The sequence below is a fragment of the Oncorhynchus mykiss genome, chromosome 18 (genome assembly GCF_057628025.1).
Source record: "Oncorhynchus mykiss isolate SJ-2025 chromosome 18, ASM5762802v1, whole genome shotgun sequence".
Lineage (NCBI taxonomy): Eukaryota > Metazoa > Chordata > Actinopteri > Salmoniformes > Salmonidae > Oncorhynchus > Oncorhynchus mykiss.
Window position 1 is genome coordinate 70,541,115 of NC_143039.1, and position 19,301 is coordinate 70,560,415.

The 19,301-nt window shown below is 43.3% G+C and overlaps 1 protein-coding gene across 46 annotated transcripts in view; it reads left to right on the forward strand.

The window, feature by feature from the left end:
* LOC110496881 (focal adhesion kinase 1) overlaps positions 1 to 19,301 on the forward strand; it is a 239,294-nt gene that overhangs the window by 188,907 nt on the left and 31,086 nt on the right. For 39 of the 46 annotated variants that reach the window (XM_090209272.1, XM_090209259.1, XM_090209261.1 and 36 more), the window contains 11 exons: positions 3,775 to 3,872; positions 4,260 to 4,344; positions 4,971 to 5,071; positions 5,304 to 5,419; positions 5,631 to 5,731; positions 6,613 to 6,702; positions 7,714 to 7,918; positions 11,052 to 11,163; positions 13,857 to 13,943; positions 17,062 to 17,199; positions 17,407 to 17,538. In XM_090209272.1, coding sequence (XP_090065398.1) covers positions 3,775 to 3,872; positions 4,260 to 4,344; positions 4,971 to 5,071; positions 5,304 to 5,419; positions 5,631 to 5,731; positions 6,613 to 6,702; positions 7,714 to 7,918; positions 11,052 to 11,163; positions 13,857 to 13,943; positions 17,062 to 17,199; positions 17,407 to 17,538 — 1,265 coding nt within the window. The remainder of the gene's footprint in view (positions 1 to 3,774; positions 3,873 to 4,259; positions 4,345 to 4,970; positions 5,072 to 5,303; positions 5,420 to 5,630; positions 5,732 to 6,612; positions 6,703 to 7,713; positions 7,919 to 11,051; positions 11,164 to 13,856; positions 13,944 to 17,061; positions 17,200 to 17,406; positions 17,539 to 19,301) is intronic. The other 7 variants (XM_090209277.1, XM_090209278.1, XM_090209279.1 and 4 more) reach the window with 1 other exon arrangement.

The following is a 19,301-nucleotide window of genomic DNA, read 5'->3' on the forward strand; positions in this document are numbered from 1 at the left end:
CTCTCCAAAATCAAAGTTTGACAGACATTGCAGATCCAGCCATGCAGTGCCATCAGAAAGTATTCAGACCCCTTGACTTTTCCCACATTTTATTACATTACAGCCTTATGTGGAAAAAGTCAAGGGGTCTGAAATATTTCCCGAAGGGCTGGATCCCAAAATTAATTTGAAAGATAGGAATTGTTTAACTTCATTAGCTTACATGGTATCCATCTTTTGCGTTCCATTCAAACCTCTGGAAAAACGTTGAATTTGAAGTGAACTATTGCTTTAATACTGTTTGCTGAACCAATGTAGTCTATCTTGCTAGTCGTGAGCTGGAGCAATCTAATTCATTCAGTAGCAGAGTTGAATGTGTTCAATTGACTTATTTATTATTCATATTCTTGATCTGTTTCTTCCTATGTTTTCATTTAATTTTAATTTGCTTGATGTGGAATTCCTTTTGTGCATTATATGTCTGTCTGGGGATAAATGATCTTATTATTAAAACAGATACATCAAACCAGTGGTAGCAGGTTGTAATTTGAAGTACGCAACGTGGAGAACATATATTGAGTGCTACATACATGTGTGTAGACATCACTACAGCCTGGTTGGTTTATGTTGCAGTGTGCATGTTGGTTGGTGTGAAAGGCTTTATACAGATACACTACATATACAAAAGTATGTGGACACCCCTTCATATTCCTGGATTCGGCTATTTCAGAGCCACACCTAATTTTATTTATTTTTATTGATTTGACCTTTGTTTAACGAGGCAAGTCAATTAAGAACAAATTCTTATTTTCAATGACGGTCTAGGAACAGTTGGTTAACTGCCTTGTTCAGGGGCAGAATGATAGATTTGACCTTGTCAGCTCGGGGATTCGATCTTGCAACCTTTCAGTTACTAGTCCAACGGTCTAACCACTAGGCTACCTGCCACCCTGTTGCTGACATGTGTATAAAATCGAGCACACAGCCATGCAATCTGCATAGACAAACATTGGCAGTAGAATGGCCGTACTGAAGAGCTCAGTGACTTTCAACGTGGCACCATCATAGGATGCCACCTTTCCAACAAGTCAGTTTGTAAAATGTCTGCCCTGCTAGAGTTGCCCCCGTTCAACTTTAAGTGCTGTTATTGTGAAGTGGAAACGTCTAGGAGCAAAAATGGCTCAGCTGCAAAATGGTAGGCCACACAAGCTTACAGAATGGGACCGCCGAGTGCTGAAGCACGTAGCATGGAATAATCATCTGTCTTCAGTTACAACCCTCACTACTGAGTTCCAACCTGCCCCTGGAAGCAATGTTAGCACAATAACTGTTCATCGGGAGCTTCAGGAAATGGGTTTCCATGGCCGAGCTGCCGCACAAGCCTAAGATCACCATGTGCAATGCCAAGAGTTTGCTGGAGTGGTGTAAAGCTCGCCGCCAAAGGACCCTGGAGTGGTGGAAACACGTTCTCTGGAGTGATGAATCACACTTCACCATCTGGCAGTCCAACAGACTAATCTGGGTTTGGCAGAAGCCATGGGAACATTACCTGCCCCAATGCATAGTGCCCACTGTAAAGTTTTGTGGAGCATGACAATGTCCCCGTGCACAAAGTGAAGTCCATACAGAAATGGTTTATTTGAGATCAGTGTGGAAGAACTTAACTGGCCTGCACAGAGCCCTGACCTCAACCAAATCAAACATACTTTTCGGGATGAATTGGAATGCCTACAGCGAGCCAGGCCTAATTGCCCAACATCAGTGCCTGAACTCAACATCTTGTGGAAAGCCTCCCCAGTAGAGTGGAGTTATAGCAGCAAAGGGGGGACCAACTTCATATTAATGCCCATGGTATTGGAATGAGATGTTCGACAAGCAGGTGTCCACATACTTTTGGTCATGTAGTGTATATATATATATACAGTGCCTTGCGAAAGTATTCGGCCCCCTTTAACTTTGCGACCTTTTGCCACATTTCAGGCTTCAAACATAAAGATATAAAACTGTATTGTTTTGTGAAGAATCAACAACAAGTGGGACACAATCATGAAGTGGAACGACATTTATTGGATATTTCAAACTTTTTCAACAAATCAAAAACTGAAAAATTGGGCGTGCAAAATTATTCAGCCCCTTTACTTTCAGTGCAGCAAACTCTCTCCAGAAGTTCAGTGAGGATCTCTGAATGATCCAATGTTGACCTAAATTACTAATGATGATAAATACAATCCACCTGTGTGTAATCAAGTCTCCGTATAAATGCACCTGCACCGTGATAGTCTCAGAGGTCCGTTAAAAGCGCAGAGAGCATCATGAAGAACAAGGAACACACCAGGCAGGTCCGAGATACTATTGTGAAGAAGTTTAAAGCCGGATTTGGATACAAAAAGATTTCCCAAGCTTTAAACATCCCAAGGAGCACTGTGCAAGCGATAATATTGAAATGGAAGGAGTATCAGACCACTGCAAATCTACCAAGACCTGGCCGTCCCTCTAAACTTTCAGCTCATACAAGGAGAAGACTGATCAGAGATGCAGCCAAGAGGCCCATGATCACTCTGGATGAACTGCAGAGATCTACAGCTGAGGTGGGAGACTCTGTCCATAGGACAACAATCAGTCGTGTATTGCACAAATCTGGCCTTTATGGAAGAGTGGCAAGAAGAAAGCCATTTCTTAAAGATATCCATAAAAAGTGTAGTTTAAAGTTTGCCACAAGCCACCTGGGAGACACACCAAACGTGGAAGAAGGTGCTCTGGTCAGATGAAACCAAAATTGAACTTTTTGGCAACAATGCAAAACGTTATGTTTGGCGTAAAAGCAACACAGCTGAACACACCATCCCCACTGTCAAACATGGTGGTGGCAGCATCATGGTTTGGGCCTGCTTTTCTTCAGCAGGGACAGGGAAGATGGTTACAATTGATGGGAAGATGGATGGAGCCAAATACAGGACCATTCTGGAAGAAAACCTGATGGAGTCTGCAAAAGACCTGAGACTGGGACGGAGATTTGTCTTCCAACAAGACAATGATCCAAAACATAAAGCAAAATCTACAATGGAATGGTTCAAAAATAAACATATCCAGGTGTTAGAATGGCCAAGTCAAAGTCCAGACCTGAATCCAATCGAGAATCTGTGGAAAGAACTGAAAACTGCTGTTCACAAATTCTCTCCATCCAACCTCACTGAGCTCGAGCTGTTTTGCAAGGAGGAATGGGAAAAAAAATGTAGTCTCTCGATGTGCAAAACTGATAGAGACATACCCCAAGCGACTTACAGCTGTAATCGCAGCAAAAGGTGGCGCTACAAAGTATTAACTTAAGGGGGCTGAATAATTTTGCACGCCCAATTTTTCAGTTTTTGATTTGTTAAAAAAAGTTTGAAATATCCAATAAATGTCGTTCCACTTCATAATTGTGTCCCACTTGTTGTTGATTCTTCACAAAAAAATACAGTTTTATATCTTTATGTTTGAAGCCTGAAATGTGGCAAAAGGTCGCAAAGTTCAAGGGGGCCGAATACTTTCGCAAGGCACTGTATATATATATATACAGTATTTAATAGAGTACTACTGTCTACTGCAGTCAAAATACAACAAAGGCTTCTTGCTGTTATGATTAACAACCAAAATGACCTCAATCAGCTCCTCCTGGCTTGGGTTACCCATCCATCTGTGGCTTTGCTCACACACGTACACAAACGCACACACCCACACCATACCAAACCGAACCACACAACACCACACTATACCACACCACACAACTAACAGGGGTCATCTTTCCCTCCCCAGCCAGGGACTATGAGATCCAGAGAGACAGGATAGAGCTGGGACGCTGCATCGGAGAGGGACAGTTTGGAGACGTCCACCAGGGAGTCTACAACAGCCCGGTAAATAGTACTGTAACAAGTATATAGTATAGGATAAGTACAGCACCAGGCAGAAGTGTGGACACACCTACTCCTTCAAGGGGTTTCCTTTATTTGTACTATTTTCTCAACAACAACAAAAACGTGTTAAAATAAATAAAGAAAACCCCTTGAATGAGTAGATGTGTCCAAACGTTCGACTGGTACTGTATATAGTACTCTAACAAGTAAATAATACTGTATCTGTCTGGCTAAATGCAGACGAAGCATCTCTCCTCTCCCCCTCAAGCCCCACGTGTTCCTCTCAATTTCACCCAACTGCTAAACGCATCTCTCTTCTCATTTATATCTTCAATATTTTCTTGTACATAAACTGACCCAATGTTTGGTCTTGTGTCTGACTTCCAGGAGAATCCCACTCTGAACGTGGCCATTAAAACGTGCAAGAACTCCACATCGGACAGCGTGCGTGAGAAGTTTCTTCAGGAAGCATGTGAGTGTGCTGAAATGTGGTGTAAGCTAGTGCTGTGTCACTGTAATGGGACCGATGGTGATTGCAGCTGCTGCTGGTTGCCATGTATGCACACACACACACACCGTCACACACACATACACAGTCACACACACACACACAGTCACACACACACACAGACACACACACACACACACACACCGTCACACACACACACACACGCACACTGCCTGATGGTAGTCTCAGGTTGCTTTGCTCACTGTGTTTACAGTGTTCCCAGGCAGTTGAGGAAGGAATATGTTGTATTTAATGAAGCTGGTAACTGTAAACATTGGCTTTGTCCTAAATTTCACCCTAGTGCCCTATGTAGGGAATAGGGTGCCATTTGGGATGTACAATAGGGAATAAGGTGCCATTTGGGATGCAAATTGCCAATACTTGTGAACTAAGAGCAGTGACATTTGAGTCTGTGTTAGGCCTATCCCAGGGAGCCTTTCTCTGTTCCTTTGAAAATGCTCAATTAAATGTTTTTATTTTATTTATGTTTTTGGGGGTGGGGGTAATCAAGTGTTAGTCTACATCTTTCCACTCTAGTTCCTAACTGTTTGGTGAAATCCTCACACCTCTTTGTGATGCGTGTTCCTCAGTGACCATGCGTCAGTTCGACCACCCCCACATAGTGAAGCTGATCGGTGTGATCACAGAGAACCCAGTGTGGATCATCATGGAGCTGTGCACGATGGGAGAGGTGAGGCGTCCTGGGGGTTGGGTTGACAGTGAACCATACAAACACAGAGTATGTTTGTTTTGATAGATAGGCTACGTACAGTATGCAGAGGTGTTGTTGGAGCGCTTGTCATTCTTGTAATAGACGAGAGATCCCAGAAGACAGAAACAGGTTTGGAAACAGTTTGCTCTGTCGTCCACCTATCTCTGGGTGGACGACAGGATCAATCTCATTGACGTTTTTCATCTTCCAGTTGAGGTCCTTTTTACAAGTAAGGAAGTACAACCTGGACCTGTCAACATTGATCCTGTTCTCCCACCAGCTCAGCACAGCCTTGGCCTACCTGGAGAGCAAACGCTTTGTCCATAGGTAAGACCACCACCCATGTTATCCTGCTACTTAGGTTGATGTAGACACTTTTTAAGATTATGTTAAGCTTTCATTTCCTAATATATTTATTTGTGCCACGCTGTCAATATTTAAGTACTCAATGTACGGTTTGCAGAATTCCAGAATCTTTCCAAAATCCCCAGGTTTTCCAGAATTGCTAGTTATTATCTCTTTGTGTGTACGTCTCCAGGGACATTGCTGCCAGGAACGTGCTAGTGTCTTCCACAGACTGTGTGATGCTGGGAGACTTTGGCCTCTCGCGTTACATGGAGGACAGCTCCTACTACAAAGGTACAAACCTGTTTAATACAGTCTCTGGTACAAACCTGTTTAATACAGTCTCTGGTACAAACCTGTTTAATACAGTCTCTGGTACAAACCTGTTTAATACAATCTCTGGTACAAACCTGTTTAATACAGTCTCTGGTACAAACCTGTTTAATACAGTCTCTGGTACAAACCTGTTTTATAAGGTCTCTGATACAAACCTGTTTAATACAGTCTCTGGTACAAACCTGTTTAATACAGTCTCTGGTACAAACCTGTTTAATACAGTCTCTGGTACAAACCTGTTTTATACAGTCTCTGGTACAAACCTGTTTAATACAGTCTCTGGTACAAACCTGTTTTATAAGGTCTCTGGTACAAACCTGTTTAATACAGTCTCTGGTACAAACCTGTTTTATACAGTCTCTGGTACAAACCTGTTTAATACAGTCTCTGGTACAAACCTGTTTTATAAGGTCTCTGGTACAAACCTGTTTAATACAGTCTCTGGTACAAACCTGTTTTATAAGGTCTCTGGTACAAACCTGTTTAATACAGTCTCTGGTACAAACCTGTTTTATAAGGTCTCTGGTACAAACCTGTTTAATACAGTCTCTGGTACAAACCTGTTTAATACAGTCTCTGGTACAAACCTGTTTTATACGGTCTCTGATACAAACCTGTTTAATACAGTCTCTGGTACAAACATGTTTAATACAGTCTCTGGTACAAACCTGTTTTATAAGGTCTCTGGATATAAACCTGTTTTATAAGGTCTCTGGTACAAACCCACTGACTTCCAGGCTGATGATTTTTGCACCATCTGCTGGTTGTGAAAGCCATTGCAGAACGTCTGCACGCTGAAGCACACATGGGTTTTGTCTCAACGTCCAACCTTTTTTCAGCTTCCAAGGGGAAACTTCCAATCAAATGGATGGCTCCAGAATCCATCAACTTCAGACGCTTTACCTCAGCCAGCGATGTGTGGATGTTTGGTGAGTTTGGCAGCTGCAGATGACACACATCTAGCTATCAACTCCTGTATGTTCGTGTCTGTCTCTGTCATATCTATAGCCTGTCCTTACAGTCTTTCCCCCCTTCCCACCCCTCTCTCATTCCCTCTCCTCCCCTCCTCTCCTCCACTTCTCTCCTTCCCTCTCCTCCACTCCTCTCCTCTCTCCTTCCCTCTCCTCTCCTCCCCACTCCTCTCCTCTCTCTGTTCCTCCTCTCCTCTCTCCTCTCCTCCTCTCTCCTGCCCTGCCCTCCTCTCCTCCCCACTCCCCTCTCCTCCCCACTCCCCTCCTGCCCTCCTCTCACCCCTCCTGCCCTCCTCTCTCCCCTCTTCCCCTCCTCTCTTATATCCTCCCCCTTCCCTCTCCTCCCCACTCTTCCCCTCCTGTCTCCTTCCCTCTCCTCCCCACTCTTCCCCTCCTCTCTCCTTCCCTCTCTCCTCCTCTCTCCTTCCCTCTCCTCCCCTCTTCTCTCCTCTCCTCCCATCCTTCTCCTCCCCTCCTCTCCTCCACTCCTCTCCTCTCTCCTTCCCTCTCCTCTCTCCTGTCCTCCCCACTCCTCTCCTCCCTCCTCTCTCCATTCCTCCTCTCCTCTCTCCTGCCCTCCCCTCATCTCCTCCCCACTCCTTTCCTCTCTCCTCTCTCCCCTCCTGCCCTTCTCTCTCCCCTTCTGCCCCCCTCTCTTATATCCTCCTCTCCTCCCCACTCCTCCCCTCCTCCCTCCCCTCTCCTCCCCCTCTCCCCCTTCCCTCTCCTCACCACTCCTCCCCACTCTTCCCCTCCTATCTCCTTCCCTCAACTCCCCACTCTTCCCCTCCTCTCTCCTCCCCACTCTTCCCCTCCTCTCTCCTCCCCACTCTTCCCCTCCTCTCTCCTTCCCTCTCTCCTCCCCTCTCCTATCCTCCCCTCGTCTCCCCTCTCCTCCTCTCTCCTATCCTCCCCTCGTCTCCTCTCTCCTTCCCTCCCCTCCCCTCCTTCCCCTCCCCTCCTCTCCAGGTGTGTGCATGTGGGAGATCCTCATGTATGGTATCAAGCCCTTCCAGGGGGTGAAGAACAACGATGTCATCGGGCGGATAGAGAACGGAGAGCGTCTGGCCATGCCTCACAACTGCCCCCCCACCCTGTACAGCCTGATGACCAAGTGCTGGGCCTACGACCCCAGCAAGAGACCCCGCTTCACAGAACTCAAAACCCAGCTCAGGTCAGTACCTCTGGGGGGAGAAGTTCAGGGGTCGGAAGTGCGTTGTTTTCCTTTACAATCCTAATGAATAAGATTACTGGGACAGGAAGACCTGATCCGAGATCAGCACTCCTACTCTGAGATGCTGCATTACTGTAGGCTCTGGTGAAGTATATGCCTCAAGATAAAAGGTGCCTTTAAGCACAGATCTAGGATCAGCTTAACTAACCTATTCCTAACCATAACCATTAGTAGGGGGTGAAAAAACAAATCTGTCTAGAAGAAACGCCTCATACGTGCTTGGCAGTGTTCTTTCCCACACAGTATCCCTGCTCTATAACTCTGGAAGAATGATGTTGGGGTGGCAGGAAGCCTAGTCGTTAGAGTGTTGGGCCAGTAACCGAAAGGTTGCTGGATCAAATCCCTGAGCTGACATCTGTCGTTCTGCCCCTGAACAAGTCAGTTAACCCACTGTTCCTCGGTAGGCCGTCATAGTAAATAAGAATTTGTTCTCCCTTGAACACTGCAGTTAACCCACTGTTCCCCGGTAGGCCGTCATAGTAAATAAGAATTTGTTCTCAGCTGATTTGCCTAGTTAAATAAAGGTTCAAATAAATGTTCCACATTGCCACACAAGAGGTCACTGTTTCATGTATTAGTGTACAGAACACTTCAGTACCTTTAGAAACAGAGTGGTCTCAGCTACTTAAGTTGTCATTCAAATAAGAGTGGGGTTCCCAAGTGGCGCAGCGGTTTAAGGCACTGCATTGTGCTAGAGGTGTCACTACAGACCCTGGTTTGAACCCGGGCTGTATTGCAACCGTCCGTGATCAGAAGTCCTATAGGGCAGCGCACAATTTGGCCCACTTGTTGTCCTGTTTAGGGGAGGGTTTGGCCGGGGTAGGCCGTCATTGTAAATAAGAATTTGTTCTTAACTGACTTGCCTAGTTAAATAAAAAAAAATAGAAAGAGGCAACAGGTCGATGCCATATTCCCAATAGAGACTATCAATTACCAGCACACAATGCACTTCAATGGTCTATCTATGTCAGTCTAATCCATGGTAGGTGGATGAAGTGTGATGTACATAGATCTTTTAGACTAGCTGAAGCAAAGCCACATTAGAGGGTGTGTGTTGGTACATTTCTGTGGGTAGTCCTCGTCTGCGTCCCAAATGGCACCCTAATCCCTATATAGCACACTACCTTTAGACTAGAGCCCTATAGGCCCATTTGAGATGCAGCCCTTGTGTGGTGGATTTATTGCCTTACCTATCCCATGGGCCCTTGGCCTTAGTATGTCAATCAAATGTATTTATAAAGCTCTTCTTACATCAGCTGATGTCACAAAGTGCTGTACAGAAACCCAGCCTAAAATCCCAAACAGCAAGCAATGCAGATGTAGAAGCACGGTGGCTAGGTGGCTGTCTGTCCGTCGATAAAGTCCTAGAGTATGTGAGAATCTGTCTGTCTGGTCTGGTCTGGTCTGGTCTGGTCTGGTCTGGTCTGGTCTGGTCTGTCTCTCCCTCCCTCCCTCCCTCCCTAGAGGATGTGAGCCATTCTATTTCCTGTTAACTTTCCTGTTAGCATTCCTTTGAGATACGTTTTGCTACGGTGTGCCCTAGTGAACACAACCCTGGTAGTTAGTTCCACAGCATCATACGTCCCAGTCAGTCCAGTCCAGTGGTAGGCTGGCTGATAGAATGACTGGCCAGGGGCCAACCACAACAGGCTGCCCATGCAAGAGGAAGGAGGCGGAGCTGCTGGCTCTGATAAAGAGAGTTTATTGAAACAGTACAGGACTTTCACACACACTGCTGTGGATATGACTGGGGAGCTGGTGGTTCATCATGGTTGTGGTGTGATTGGATGCACATGGGCTCTGAGGCATACACATGGGAGATGAGCGTTTTCCTGAGAGGTAAATTAGACATTCACATTACTGGTGGATGAGGATGATTGAACTTGGATAATACATTTAGTAATAGATACAGATAATGGATAATACATTTAGTAATAGATACAGATAATGGATAATACATTTAGTAATAGATACAGATAATGGATAATACATGTAGTAATAGATACAGATAATGGATAATACATTTAGTAATAGATACAGATAATGGATAATACATTTAGTAATAGATACAGATAACGGATAATACATTTAGTAATAGATACAGATAATGGATAATACATTTAGTAATAGATACAGATAATGGATAATACATTTAGTAATAGATACAGATAATGGATAATACATTTAGTAATAGATACAGATAATGGATAATACATTTAGTAATAGATACAGATAACGGATAATACATTAAGTAATAGATACAGATCATGGATAATACATTTAGTAATAGATACAGATCATGGATAATACATTTAGTAATAGATACAGATAATGGATAATACATTAAGTAATATATACTAATAATGGATAATACTTTTGGTAATATATACTAATAATGGTTAATACTTTTAGTAATATATACAGATAATGGATAATACATTGGTAATAGATACTAATAATGGATAATACATTAAGTAATATATACTAATAATGGATAATACATTAAGTAATAGATACTAATAATGGATAATACATTTGGTAATAGATATGGATAATGGATAACGCATTTGGTAATAGATACTAATAATGGATAATACATTTAGTAATAGATACAGATAATGGATAATACATTAAGTAATATATACTAATAATGGATAATACTTTTGGTAATATATACTAATAATGGTTAATACTTTTAGTAATATATACAGATAATGGATAATACATTGGTAATAGATACTAATAATGGATAATACATTAAGTAATATATACTAATAATGGATAATACATTAAGTAATAGATACTAATAATGGATAATACATTTGGTAATAGATATGAATAATGGATAATACATATAGTAATAGATACAGATAATGGATAACACATTTGGAGGTAGATACAGATAATGGATAATACATTTGTCTTCTGTTACATCTGAAGCGGAGAGGTGTCTGTGATAACTAAGAACATAATATTTAAAGTGTTTTGTGTATGTTAATTGTGTAGCAACCCCCTCCACTGTATCCCAGTCTGTGTTATGACTGTATGATAAGCTGTTGTGTGTTCCCTGCAGTACAATCCTGGAGGAGGAGAAGGCCCAGCAGGAGGAGAGACTGAGGATGGAGATGAGACGTCAGGTCACTGTGTCCTGGGACTCAGGGGCCTCTGACGAGGCCCCCCCTAAAGTAAGGACCCTAATCCTACCCCCTAAAGTAAGAACCCCCCCCCCCCCCCCCCCCAAAGTAGGTTTGGAAAATGTTCTCCTGCTACCAAAAGTCACTTGTATCAACGTGGCATGTAGTTATGGAGTCCCATCGGTGGACATTGAAATCAAGGCTGGTCTGGACCCCACCAGCGCCAAGTCTAGGACCAAAAGGCTCCTTAACAACTTCTACCCCAAGCCATAAGACTGCTGAACAATTAATCAAATGGCCACCGGACTATGCTACTTGCTGTTTATTATCTATGCATAGTCACTTCATCCCTACCTACAGTTGAAGTCGGAAGTTTACATACACTTAGGTTGGAATCATTAAAACTTGTTTTTCAACCACTCCACAAATTTCTTGTTAACAAACTATAGTTTTGGCAAGTCGGTTAGGACATCTACTTTGTGCATGACGCAAGTAATTTTTCCAACAATTGTTTACAGACAGATTATTTCCCTTATAATTCACTGTATCACAATTCCAGTGGGTCAGAAGTTTACATGAGTTGACTGTGCCTTTAAACAGCTTGGAAAATTCCAGAAAATGATGTCATGGCTTTAGAAGCTTCTGATAGGCTAATTGACATAATTTGAGTCAATTGGAGGTGTACCTGTGGATATATTTCAAGGCCTACCTTCAAACTCAGTGCCTCTTTGCTTGACCTCATGGAAAAAAAAGAAATCATCCAAGAAATCATCCAAGTCCTCAGAAAAACAATTGTAGACCTCCAAAGTCTGGTTCATCCTTGGGAGCAATTTCCAAACACCTGAAGGTACCACATTCATCTGGACAAACAATAGTACGCAAGTATAAACACCATGGGACCACGCAGCCGTCATACCGCTCAGGAAGGAGATGCGTTCTGTCTCCTAGAGATGAACGTACTTTGGTGCGAAAAGTGCAAATCAATCCCAGAACAACAGCAAAGGACCTTGTGAAGATGCTGGAGGAAACAGGTACAAAAGTATCTACATCCACAGTAAAACGAGTCCTATATCGACGTAACTTGAAAGGCCGCTCAGCAAGGATGAAGCCACCGCTCCAAAACCACCATAAAAAAGCCAGACTAGGGTTTGCAACTGGACATGGGAACATAGATCATACTTCTTGGAGAAATGTCCTCTGGTCTGATGAAACAAAAATAGAACTGTTTGGCCATAATGACCATTGCTGTGTTTGGAGGAAAAAGGGGGAGGCTTGCAATCTGAAGACACCATCCCAACCGTGAGCACGGGGGTGGCAGCATCATGTTGTGGGGGTGCTTTGCTGCAGGAGAGACTGGTGCACTTCACAAAATAGATGACATCATGAGGATTGAAAATTATGTGGATATATTGAAGCAACATCTCAAGATATCAGTCAGGAAGTTAAAGCTTGGTTGCAAATGGGTCTTCCAAGTGGACAATGACCCCAAGCATACTTCCAAAGTTGTGGCAAAATGGCTTAAGGACAACAAAGTCAAGGTATTGGAGTGGCCATCACAAAGCCCTGACCTCGATCCCATAGAAAATTTGTGGGCAGAACTGAAAAAGCTTGTGCGAGCAAGGAGGCCTACAAACCTGACTCAGTTACACCAGCTTTGTCAGGAGGAATGGGCCAAAATGTACCCAACTTATTGTGGGAAGCTTGTGGAAGGCTACCCAAAACGCTTGACCCAAGTTAAACAATTTAAAGTCAATGCTACTAAATACTAATTGAGTGTATGTAAACTTCTGACCCACTGGGAATGTGATTAAATAAATAAAGGCTGAAATAAATCATTCTCTCTACTATTATCTGACATTTCACATTCTTAAAATAAAGTGGTGATCCTAACTGGCCTAAGACAGAGTATTTTTGTTCGGTATACAATAGACCAACATAGCTATTGTAGTATAGGAATGCTGTGTGCTGGAAAACCTTGGTAGAGCCTGAGTGGAGTAGGCATTGTGGTGCTCATGTGAATGTCCTTTCTTTATCAGCTTCAAACCAATGCATACTCACATAAAACTTTAGTTTTTAGTTTTTAATAGTTTAGCTACTAGTTTGTGGGATTCAACGTCTGTGTTTTTTATGTGTGATGATTGTATTTTATCCATAAATAGTTTCCTCATCTAAGAATAATAAAGCTTTCTTATCTGATTTTATCTCTGGATATGGGATACAGCGCCATCCTATGGTTGGAATGTAGATACATGTCAAGCATGTCATTGTGTACAAGATTTCTACAAAGGATAGCTTGGTGCTTTGCATCTAAAAGTCCATTAAGACTGGGGTTATAGTGTAAACATATTTCTGAGGTGTCCTAGTAGTTAGAGCGTTGGCCCCAGTAACCAAAAAGTTGCTGGATCAAATCCCCGAGTAGACAAGGTAAAAATATGTCGTTCTGCCCCTGACAAAGGCAGTTAACCCACTGTTCCCCGGCCGTGGATGTTGATTAAGGCAGCCCCCGCACCTCTCTGATTCAGAGGGGTTGGGTTAAAAGCAGAAGACACATTTCAGTTGAAGGCATTGTTGTACAACTGACTAGGTATCCCCCTTAGATATTTTAGGTAGCTTGATACAATGCTCTCATTCCCTGTCCAATAGATGGGGATCACAACCTGTAGAAAGTCTATCTATCCCATGTGTACTTACTCCATGTGTACTTATATGCTTACTGCATGATCTGTCACCCCCTCTCTGAGCAGCCCAGCAGACCTGGTTACCCCAGCCCTCGGTCTAGTGAAGGATTCTACCCCAGCCCTCAGCATGCTGGACAGCTCAACCATTACCAGGTACTATACTGTACTATACTACTGTACTATACTAGTGTAGTATACTACTGTACTATACTATAACATACTATGCTACTATACAACTGTACTCTACTATACGACTATACTATACTACAATACTGCTGTAGTATACTACGGTAGTATACTACCGTAGTATACTACTATACTATACTGCTATACTACACTGTACTATGCTATAATATACTATACTATGATATACCATACTAACACACTTTTAACACAGAGAATGAGTGCCGATAGACATGGCAGCTCTGCTTCTAGCTCCGAAGCAACGTAACAGTATTTTGTATTTTTGTGTGTTATTTCTTACATTACTAGACCATAATGTTATTTGTGTCATTACATACATCCGGAAATAACTTTTGGATATCAGAACGGCGGTAACTCACCAGCATTACGACCAGGAATACGACTTTCCCGAATTGGATTCTTTGTTCATACCCCCCAGGGCAATTGAACTCATCCCAGAGGTTGCTCCAAGACGCCAACGTCGGAGAAGAGGTATTCTGAGTGGACTTCTAGTCCGACTAAGGAGGCGTGCACACCATCCACCGCTTGCGAGTATATTACTTGCTAATGTTCAGTCTCTGGATAATAAAGTAGACGAGCTCAGGGCGAGGATCTCCTTCCAGAGAGACATCAGGGGTTTCACATACTGTTTCACGGAATCATGGCTCTCTCTCGTGATATACTTTCCCCGTCCATACAGCCAGCTGGGTTCTCTGTACATCACGCAGACAGGAATAAAGAACTCTCCGGGAAGAAGAAAGGCAGTGGTGTATGTTTCATGATTAACTACTAATGGTGTGATTGTGATAACATACAGAAACTCTGGTCCTTTTGTTTGCACGACCTAGAATACCTCACAATCAAATGCAGACCGTATTACCTCCCAAGAGAATTCTCTTCGGTTATAGTCACAGCCGTGTATATTCCCCCTCAAGCCGATACCACGACGGCCCTCAAGGAACTACCCTGGACTTTGTGCAAACTAGAAACCACATCCTGAGGCCGCATTTATTGTAGCTGGGGATTTTAACAAAGCATATTTGAGGAAAACACTACCGATGTTCTATCAACACATTGACTGTAGTACTCGTGCTGGAAAAACGCTGGACCACTGTTACTCCCCCTTCCGGGATGCCGACAATAAAATACCAAATACCAAATATGATTGAATACAAACAGTGTAGTTATTTCCTCCGTAAGGTAATCAAACAGGCAAAAAAGTCAGTGCAGAGACAAAGTAGAGATGCAATTCAACGGCTCAGACATGAGACGTATGTGGCAGGCTCTTCAGACAATCACAGATTACAAAGGGAAAACCAGAGTCTTGCTCCCGGACAAGTTAAACACCTTCTTCGCCCACTTTGAGGATAACACAGTTCCACCGACGCGGCTTGCTCCCAAGGTAAGAAACAACATTCCACTTCGCTGATCCTCAACACAGGGGCCCCACAAGGGTGCGTTTTCAGCCCCCTTCTGTACGCCCTGTTCACTCATGACTGCGTGGCTACGCACGCCTCCAACTCAATCATCAAGTTTGCAGATGACACAACAGTCTGATTACCAACAATGACGAGACAGTCTACAGGGAGGAGGTGAGGGCCCTGGCGGAGTGGTGCCAGGAAAATAACCTCAACGTCATCAAAATGAAGAAGCTAATCCTGTCCTCCAGGAAACCTACAGCACTCAATGTCACAGGAAGGCCAAAAAGATCATAAAGGACATCAACCATTCGAGCCACAGCCTGTTCACCCGCTACCATCCAGAAGTCGAGGTCAGTACAGGTGCATCAAAGCTGGGACCGAGAGACTGAAAAACAGCTTCTATCTCTGTTAAATAGCCGTCACTAGCCGGCTTCCACCCGGTTACTCAAACCTGCACCTTAGAGGCTGCTGCCCTGTATACATAGACATGGAATCACTGGCCACTTTAATAATGGAACACTAGTCAGTTTAATAATGTTTACATATTGCTTTACTCATATCATATGTATATATTGTAGTCCATTCTACTGTATTTATTCAATGCCACTCCGACATTACTCGTCCTAATATTTATATATTGCCTTCTTTTACTTTTAGATTTGTGTATTGTTGTGAATTGTTAGATACTACTGCACTGTTGGAACTAGCACAAACATATCGAATACACCCGCAATAACATCTGATAAATATGTGTATGTGACCAATAACATCTGATAAATATGTGTATGTGACCAATAAAATGTGATTTGATTTACTGTGTATTACCCATAGAATTACTGTTTATTACTTTATACCGTTACCATTAAATATCGGAACCATTTCCATTGATAATAAGGCACTGACAATACTGGTTTAGTAAATGTATTTAAATGGAGCTGTCTTCATGAATATTTTTCTAGCTACTTGGCAGTGGTTTGGTTCTTACTAGCTAGTGGTGTGTAGAGGGTGAGAACGTGATCAACTTTATCATCTGACGTAAAATGGTGAATTTATGGCGACCTGACTTGCCCTCTCTCTTCCCATGGCAGCTGAGCTGAAATAGTGAATGCATTGAGAATGAGAAATTATATCTCCCCAAACGAAGTTATTTTACAGCACTTCAGCTCCCCGTAATACATTGCTGACAGCGGGAATTTCCTGTAACACTTTTTCAAACTGCTGGTATTGTTGACTTAAGGCAGATTCCATCTGCGGAAAAATCCACTCTCAGATTCTGTTGTTATCGCACTTGACTACGTTATCGCCTTAAAAGGCGTTCTGTGTGCCAGTATGCATATTTATAGGTTATTGTCTTTTATTTTCAGGTCAGTTATTTTTAGGATGTTTATCAGCCCAATGTTAATGTCACATGTCACACACAGGCCATGTCAGCCATGTATTGTGGCTCAGATATACATGAAGTCCCATAGGTCTTTGTGTCTGGAGGGTAAATAATGAGGTACTGCGTTATACTGAAAGCTAAATGTTTCCCTGTACCCTGAAATGCTAACTGGGGCCTATGTTATATGATGAACAGCCTTGCCTCACAGACAATACTTTTGTATCATCACAATCCTCTTGCCAAACAAAATGGGGTTTTCACCTGTCGTCTGTCCTACCATATCCAGGTTGGGTACCCAGGCCCCCACGGCATTCCCACTATGCCCAGTGGAGGGTACTCTCCCCAGGCCGGTGTTCTGGACCCTCAGGAGGCCTGGAACCACCACCGACCAGGAGACGTCCCCATGTGGTCCCCCAACATGGAGGTGAGAGAGAGCTCCACAAAAATATACACGTGTACTCTCCTTACTGTGGTTCTGCCAATTGTATTCAGGTGAAATTGCTGAATTTCATCAGCTATTTTCTGAGCTTGGTACATCTCTAGCAATCACAGATGAGGCTTATTACAAATCCACTGTCCTCTCTACCTCCCTCTCCCTCAATCCCCCTCTGCCTGTCTTTCCCTCTCCCAGGACGGAGGTACGTTGGACATGCGTGGTCTGGGCCAGGCACTGCCCCCCCACCTGATGGAGGAGAGGCTGATGATACAGCAGCAGCAGATGAAGGAGGACCAGCGCTGGTTGGAGCAGGAGAAGTGCTTCCTGGTAAAGCTTACCGTATGCTTCCCAGTCCAAACACTGTGATGTTTTTATCCATTTTGGTCTTCGGCAGGTTTTTTTGGGGCTGGTCGATCGCACAACATTTTTTTATTGAGGCTTATCGGAGCTTGGTAGCTGAAGTTTACGCCCCTTCGTCCGTGATTGGTCAACAGTAAGGATTTGTCAAATTAAATGTTTGTTGTCATTCAAACACACATTCATCAGTAATAAGGTTCTCAATCAGCCTTCTGAATTGACCTAGTGACACCAGAACACAAGGTCCTCAATCAGCCTTCTGAATTGACCTAGTGACACCAGAACACAAGGTCCTCAATCAGCCTTCTGAATTGACCTAGTGACACCAGAACACAAGGTCCTCAATCAGCCTTCTGAATTGACCTAGTGACACCAGAACACAAGGTTCTCAATCAGCCTTCTGAATCGACCTAGTGACACCAGAACACAAGGTCCTCAATCAGCCTTCTGAATTGACCTAGTGACACCAGAACACAAGGTCCTCAATCAACCTTCTGAATTGACCTAGTGACACCAGAACACAAGGTCCTCAATCAGCCTTCTGAATCGACCTAGTGACACCAGAACACAAGGTCCTCAATCAGCCTTCTGAATCGACCTAGTGACACCAGAACACAAGGTCCTCAATCAGCCTTCTGAATTGACCTAGTGACACCAGAACACAAGGTCCTCAATCAGCCTTCTGAATTGACCTAGTGACACCAGAACACAAGGTCCTCAATCAGCCTTCTGAATTGACCTAGTGACACCAGAACACAAGGTCCTCAATCAGCCTTCTGAATCGACCTAGTGACACCAGAACGAACACAAGGTCCTCAATCAGCCTTCTGAATCGACCTAGTGACACCAGAACACAAGGTCCTCAATCAGCCTTCTGAATTGACCTAGTGACACCAGAACACAAGGTCCTCAATCAGCCTTCTGAATTGACCTAGTGACACCAGAACACAAGGTCCTCAATCAGCCTTCTGAATCGACCTAGTGACACCAGAACACAAGGTCCTCAATCAGCCTTCTGAATTGACCTAGTGACACCAGAACACAAGGTCCTCAATCAGCCTTCTGAATTGACCTAGTGACACCAGAACACAAGGTCCTCAATCAGCCTTCTGAATTGACCTAGTGACACCAGAACACAAGGTCCTCAATCAGCCTTCTGAATTGACCTAGTGACACCAGAACATCACATTTATGAACATTTAGAAGATTTTTCCAGAAATAAGGTACAAAAAAATAAAAATGGATTCACCTAATTCAGTAGAGACAATGAATTTGAAAAATTAGCAATCCCTGAGACCGGGGGCTGGTAACTCATAAGTCTACAGTTTAGTAATGATGTTAGGTACGGTGGGAGTTTTTGTAAAAGGGCTTTGACATCAGAGGGCCAAACAACTTTCTGGTAGAGAATGCAGTGATGAGTACTTAAACTGTCTCCCGTAATAAAACCATTGATAAACTGCATCTAATGGCTTTAATGAAGTGTCAGCTGCGTTCCTATAGATGATGTCACCATAGTCTAGGACCAATGGGAACGTCGACTGAATAATCTGCCTTCTATTTAGCAAGGGGCAGGACCTATTTCTATAGAGGAAGACCATTTTTATTCTCAGCTTCGTAACTAACTATTATTTATTACATTTTTTTATTTAAAAGGTACAGAACCCAAAATTGACCCCTGCGGGACACCTTTCGTTGTGTCCAGAAAACCTGATTTAACACCATCAGTAGATACA